General features: G+C 39.4%; 1 protein-coding gene across 1 annotated transcript; it reads right to left on the bottom strand.

Annotated features, from left to right (window-relative positions):
- Nucleotides 1-786: 786 nt before the first annotated feature.
- Nucleotides 787-1573, bottom strand: LOC103699915. The gene is made up of 3 exons (XM_039121474.1): nucleotides 1490-1573; nucleotides 1085-1402; nucleotides 787-975 (listed from the first exon to the last, which is right to left on the bottom strand). Exons 1-3 carry the CDS (start codon nucleotides 1544-1546, stop codon nucleotides 919-921), a joined length of 432 nt encoding a protein of 143 aa, XP_038977402.1. The 5' UTR covers nucleotides 1547-1573; the 3' UTR covers nucleotides 787-918.
- Nucleotides 1574-7426: the final 5853 nt, after the last annotated feature.

Genomic DNA, 7426 nt, shown 5'->3' with positions numbered 1-7426 from the left:
AAGACTAAGAAAACACCAAGTAAGGAAGTTCCAAGAAAAAGGCCAATTGCAAGGAAAAGTGTTTCCATTGCATCATGGACGGCCATTGGAAGAGGAACTGTCCTACATACATGGAAAGCATAAAGAACATGAAGGGTGACAGACCTTCAGAAGGTATGTCAGATATGCTCAGGATACTTACACTACAGGAAAAAGGACTTTACCCGACGCTTTCGTTGAGCTTTGGCGACGCTAATTAGCGTCGGCTATAATACCCCCGACGCAACGCCAAGCGTTGGCAAAGCGTCGGATATACGAGAGTGGCAAAAGTTTTTGCCGACGCTTTACTCAAGCATTGGCAAAAACATGGCTTTACCGACGCTTATATAGCGTCGGCAAAAACTTGGCAGAAACATGGCTTTACCCCAAAAATAGCATTTTCCCCGATGCTTTTTTGCGTCGGCAATTCCTGATTTACCGACGCTTTAAAGCGTCGTCGAAATTAGCTTTCCCCGACGCTTTTAAGCGTCGGCAATTGCTCAATTGCCGATGCTTTCGAAGCGTCAGCACAGGCGTGCCGGTGGTGTCACGACCTTTTTTACCGACGCTTAAAAGCGTCGGGAATTGTCTTTTTTATAAAAAAAATAAAACAATAATCCGTATTATAAAATACAAATTACAAAACATATATTATAACAATATGAACCTGTATTACATTGAAACATTGACACAAATACTCAGATCATTCAAAATATGAATATTGATATATCTGATTAAAACTCCATGTTTTTGACTCATGTATCAGAAAAGCTGCCATACAGATTACAATGTACTCTAAAAAAGCAAATTACAATGTACTCTGAAAAAGCAAATTACAATGTACTCTGAAAAAGCAGAAACATATACATATCAAACTCATAAAAGATAATCTAGAATGCATCAGGGACGGGATTCAGCTCCATCATCATCTCTACTAGCATTTGAAGTATCAGGAATCTACAAAAAAAATAAAAAAAAACTTTAGAAGTTAAGAATAATGTGATACATTAACTCATATATCATAATTGATAATATATAAAATATTAAAATATATATAGTTATTTACCTGAGAAGGGAGAAACCGTTGTAACATGGAAGAAATATTCGTAAGCTGAGACTGCAAATTTGCTTGGTTTTGCTTCAACTCATCAATAGTTGCTTGAAGCCGACGAACTTCTGCAGTGTTACTAGATTCTCTGGCATTTCTTGTATATGTGCCCACTGAAGACAACTGAGTGGGGGTAACTCCAACGCCGTAACCCCTCACTCGACCATAACGCTCTGGGCCCATCAATTCAGCGAGCACTTCAGCTTCAATATTATGGGTCGCGTCGGATGATGATGACCCCCCGACGCGCTCCGAAATAAGATTTGTTGCCCTATCCTATATCTCTCAAAAAAAAATTCAAATTAATGTATGCCAATAATAAAACCAAAAAAAATACAGCACAAGCCAAAGATGAATACATACAACTATATCTCTTGACTCCTCCCGGACAAAGCTGCCATCTCGGTGGGTGTGAGTCATCCTATAAAACTCCACCCTACCAGGCTCCCTCCCATTATCATCCATCTACAACAAAAAGTATATTTCAAGAGTATACATGCTATATGATAGAATAATTTAAAATAAATTTAAATTATTTCAAGAAAGCTTACGAAATCAGCTCTACGCCTTGCATAACTCATGGAGCCTGAAGTGTGAGGAACAGTCTGTGATGCTTGAGCAGCTCTACCAATATTGGAATATGTCTTCCCCGAAAAACAATAAACAATGTAATGCATAAAATGTATAAATTTCTAATCTATAATAATAGTAAATACAATCTAAGGTATTGAAAAAATATACACAACCTGAGCTCTCTCGAAAAACCAGTAGTGGACAAGCTCCCTCCACTGATGAGAGATTACATCTGGAGGACAAACACGGGCCACCTCCTCTTCAGTCATGCCCTCGTGCTTCCAATCCGCCTTTAGCTTCGCCTTATATTCTTTCCATTTGCGGTTGACGGACTTCAGCACCCAATCATGGCTATTTGCAGGAAGGACAAATTTTGTCTACATCAAAGTCAAAAATGTTATATCAATGTTAAATCAAAAAATAATTGAAGATAGTAAGCAAATTCAATTCTTTACCTCAACAACTCTAAGAAGCTCAACCTTATACGAAGGAAGCATTTCGTTCCATTTCGTATAGTTGAATGGACACAATTGTCCCTTCCGCGCAACCGATCCTAAAAAAGTTGATAAAATGCTTGCAGCATTCTTGATGGGCTGCCCCAATTCGTTGCAATGGACGACAATCTTCTCATCCTCAGGTAGGCTCCATACGTCCCGTGCTCGAGTGGGCCCTCGTGTTCTCCTCACTCTCCCCAGTCCATCTATAAAATAACAAGTTCATTAAAGGTAAATGATTTAAAATAGTTAGAACTGGAATGAACATCTAGCCATTAAAAGCAAATGATTTAAAGCAAAATAGTTAGAACTGGAATGAACTCATAAGTCAAGGAGCAATTGATCAGAGCGAATGAAACATCCTTGACTTATAATTATAGCATTCAAAAAATCAACAAGCCAGAATAAAAATATGAACATATTCCTTTGAGCTTAAACTTACTTTTCTTGAAAATATAATCTCAGCTGTCTCACCTAGAACAGCAAACAGACCTCTACTATTGTGTTACTGATTGGCCATGGCAAAGAGGTCACCCAACCATCAGTGAACAAAATGGCTGGTTGCTGAGTGAGAAGAGTGAATGGACCACCTTTACAACTTCCCTTGAGGGGACCCACCAAAGGAAAGCACGAGATCATCAGAAACAGATGTCCCAATTGCAAAAACAGAAGCTATGTAAGCACCAATATCACTGAACCAAAAGTTTTGACTGCTGCTTCACCTGTTCATTTCTATCAAAATCTACCCCATTTCTATCAAAATCATCGTTACGTTATGCAGGAGCATGCTGCTATCTTCCAAGAGAACTTTCTTTCTCCGTAAGTTAATACTCATGCAAGAGAAACAAGAACATACCGGAACTGCCCAAAATGGCACAGTGTTGCTTTTTAGAGGGTATCTCAGATCTGTCAACATGTCCTCTCCCACAAAGCGGTGGAAAGGCTCTATGACATTCAATATGATATCTATGACCATAAGTAGCAGCAGTACAATCCAGTCATGCATATGGAATCTTGCTACTTTAGCTCCATGAGATCTTACAGTATGACCTCCTAACTGAATATCTGGCATTGCGTCCTTGGGAAAGAAAGATGCAGAAAGTTCAGAAATATAGCCAATCTATACTATCACAAATTTTGTTGCCATTCTTTCCCAGCAAAAAGAACCACACAGAAACAATCATGAGATTTTATAATAACAAGTGAAAAGTTCACTTTCAGCAAACATACATAATATATGATAAAATCAAAAATTTTGCCAAGGGTTCATCTGTCTATAAGATGCCATAAGAGTTCTGGGATGTTTAGTAGAAATTGACACTAGAAGAAGAGATTAACGAATTTAGTACTGTAGAGGTGTACAGACTTAGGCTTCAATTTTCTGATCTAGTTAGCAATTTATGATATTTCCTCTTCCTGGGCTCCATAATCTTCTCTATTTCATTGTCTTTTGCAATTAAGAATCATAATCAGTAGTGACCTCTTTTAAATTGTCCGCTTAGGCTTTCTAGCGTACACGAGGGAAGATTAAAATGCTTAGATCTTTAGGGAATAGAAAATAAACTGAAAGATTGGAAATAATAAGGAGCGCAAATACAGGAGAAAGATTAGGGGATTATCCTAGATGGTTAGGTTGGTTTTGGAATCTGGAGAGATGACTACAAAAGAATATAGATAACACAGTACAAGAGGGTCCTATGAAAGCATAGCACACAGTTTGTTCTCCTTCAGTTGTCCTTCATTCTCCAAAGGTGTCATATAAAAGATTTGGCCATGGACAAGGTCTTCCAATCTGTGCAAGACAAAATAGATATCCATAATTTACCAAAAATAATATGAGGTACATTCTTCGTGTCCAGATATCCAATTTTAGTGTTAATTATGCATAAAATAGATTATATTCCTTAATCTAGAAATTTTTTAAAGGCAAATGATTTAAAGGCAAAGGATTGTAAATCAAATTACCCAGGACGTCCACGTCATCCGTGTCTGGACGATCTGCAGGTGGAGCGTGCTCCGACTGGGACCCGGACTGAGTATGGGGCTCATCGGGCTGCTGGGAACGATCAGAAGTAGATCCCACAGATATGTGCTGAAACTCAATATTTCTGAAACGTCTTCCTCGCGGCATATTGTAATCTAGTATGCACAAAAAAGAATCAATATTAGTTAAATATTAAAAGTACATTACTTTTAATATTCTTATAAAAGAAGCATTTGATGTAGGAAAGAGCTCTCCTTGTCATTTGTTAGGTTGCCTGTACTTGCAGTCACACATAATAAAGAACTCAATCAACAATATAAGCAAAAAAGTTACGATATCTGAAAATCCGGAATAAGAACACAACAGCAAAGATACATGACAAAAGCTGAAGCCTCCTTTGTCAAACAGACACCTCGCCAAAATAGATATCACCAGCTAACATGTGGCACATGAAGAGTACCAGTTCACAGAAGGTATGATTTTGTTTATACTGATGTTTACGTTGCGGCAGAGTTTATCTTCAAGTGAACTGCCTTTGCAGGATATGAAACATCAGTAATCATATTATCTTACAAAAGTAATGTGTTTTAGGAATTCTATTTGCATGGTAGTGAGATTGTATGCACTTTAAGAGATTTGATCAGCGACCTAGAGCATTCCTTATTTGAAGTTATGGAAACTGTGTTTCATGCTATCTTCTAGGGACTCTTTTTAGGATTTAAGCCATGTTTCTGTATTGTTATAACTAACAACAAAGATAACTTAATTGTAAGATATCATCCCATATATGTTCAGTGATTGGAGACTTCAGTTATTTATGAAGTATAATTGGGTGCATCATGCTATCAATGTGGACCCAAATCAGACTCAAATCACTAACTTGAAGTCTGCTGCTGCCCCTCCATTATTCCCTCTTCCTCCACCTCCTCCTACTCTTCCTTTCATGTGTCCTCCTCCTCCTCCTCCTCCTCCTCCTCCTCTCTATCTATCTATCTATCTCTCTCGTTCCCTTAGTTTCCCTCTCTTTTGTTTGTGCTGTTTGGATGGCTACTCTGGCTCTGAGGAAAGGTTAGGGTGGTTTAAAATGGAGGAGTATGCCAGCTTTGCTTTCCTCCTTTGGTTCTTATTATAGTCTTTTTCACCACCTTTTCCCTCTCCGTCTCTCCTCCTTTTGCTTTGGGCTGTCGATCACGGGGGAGGGCTCCTTTGTGGGCCCTAGCTTTTTTGCATCTTGAAGTAAAGGTGGATCAGAGATCAACTTAAGAGTAGCGGAAGAACTAGAAAGAGGGCTATGCTGAAGAATTGATTTATTTATAACCTCCACTCTCGAGGAATTCTAATATATGTTCTTGAGTTCACTTGGTAAGTAGAAGACTGCAAAGAAATCTTACGGTTTGGGGAATAGTTTTTTGGGGGTCTATGATGATAGGGAATCTCACCTTTCCTCTCTCTTTTGGAAGTACATATCTAAACAAATAGAGTGCGGCTAGGGTAACCTTGAAGTTAAAGTATGGTAGCCTTATAAACTTAAATCCTAATTTTAGATTTTTGCTAAATTCCATCTTCGTACAAAATACCTGCAATTTGAAAATTGAACTGACTAACCAAGAGAAAAAAGGAAGGGAATAGAAAAATGAGATTCTATAACAAATATATGGTCAAGTTAGTGAACATTGAAGTCTTCACTAACTTGAAGATATCAGACTCAAATCACTGAACATTGAAGTCTCAAATCACTGAACATTGATAACTTAAGTCTATTCTCCCACATATTTTAATTTTATGTCAGGACCCAAATCAGACTGTCAATGAAATAATTAGATAAAATAGACCACCTGATGCTAAGGAATAAAATAGACTCCATTATTATGACAGAATCATCGGAAATACCATACAAATAGCAATGAATTTCTGCTAGTAACATGAAAACCGGAATTATTTACCCGAAAATTTATTTACGGAGAGTATGAGGATCACTTACCTCAGACGACGGCGATGTCGACGGCGGCGGAGTAGCTACGGCTCGCTCGGGATGGAGGTGAGATGTCGGCGCTAGGGCATCGACCAGCAGAGGATGAGGAGACGGGGCCGGGCGAGAGTTAAAGACAAGAAGAAAACAAAGAGGAGGAGGAGGAGGAGGAGGAGGAGGAGGAGAAGGAAGAGAAGGAGGAGTAGGAGGCTTACCTCAGACGACGGCAAGTTCGACGGCGGCGGAGTAGCGGAGTCTTCGATCGCCGATCGGGGCTAGGGATGGAGGTGAGATTAGGGCTCAGAAGGAGAGGGGGCCGATCGAGCTAGGGATTACCTCAGAAGGAGAGCTCGACGGCAGCGAGGAAGTCGGCGCGCTCGCAGATAGGAAATGAGAAGAGGGGCTAGGGCTCGCAGACAGGAAATGAGGAGAGGGGGCCGATCGAGCGAGGTGTGGGGTTTTAAGTTTTCTAACGACGCTTATAAGCGTCGTTGTTTCTTGAACTTATAACGACGCTTTAGAGCGTCGTTGCAGATAGCAAATCAGGCGAGGGGGCCGATCGAGCGAGGTGTTGAGGTTTCTAACGACGCTTATAAGCGTCGTTGTTTCTTAAACTTATAACGATGCTTTAGAGCGTCGTTGTTTGTTTCGCTTTTCCAACGCTAACCCAAAGCGTCGGGAAAGGTTGGCTGTGAGCCAACCTTTACCGACGCTTTCCCCTAGCGTCGGAAAAAGTTAGTCGGCAAAACCAACATTTGTTGTAGTGTTAGGGACTGTTACCTATTGCTAGCAGAAATTTGATTTCTGTATTTTATTTAGCACAGAAAGATTTTTATTTGAAAAATAAATTGACTCAACATGGTTTTATGATTGACAGTCTCTATCACATACATATGGATGTATCTGTGAATATATCTGAGCAAACAGTAAATACCATAGGATCTAATAGATCCAAAAATGAGATAAATCTAAAGTATTTGTGGCACCTCAGGCTTGGCCATATAGGAGAAGACAGAATAAACAAATTAGAGAAACATGAGCTTTTGGGCTCATTGACTTCCGAGTCATATTTGATTTGTGAATTCTGCCTTCAAGGAAAGATGGCCAAGTTATCCTTTGTAGGACACAGGGAGGTCCGCTGAAATACTTATCCTAGTACACACTGATGTGTGTGGCCCATTCGATATGCAGGCTAGGGGTTATAATTTTTTACTTCATTTACCGATGATTACTCACGGTATGGATATGTGTATGAGACACAAATATGAAACTTTTGAAAG

Source organism: Phoenix dactylifera, unplaced genomic scaffold (genome assembly GCF_009389715.1).
Source record: "Phoenix dactylifera cultivar Barhee BC4 unplaced genomic scaffold, palm_55x_up_171113_PBpolish2nd_filt_p 001089F, whole genome shotgun sequence".
Classification (NCBI taxonomy): domain Eukaryota; kingdom Viridiplantae; phylum Streptophyta; class Magnoliopsida; order Arecales; family Arecaceae; genus Phoenix; species Phoenix dactylifera.
The sequence above is the reverse complement of the archived record's forward strand: the minus strand, read 5'-3'. Positions and strand labels throughout refer to the sequence as shown.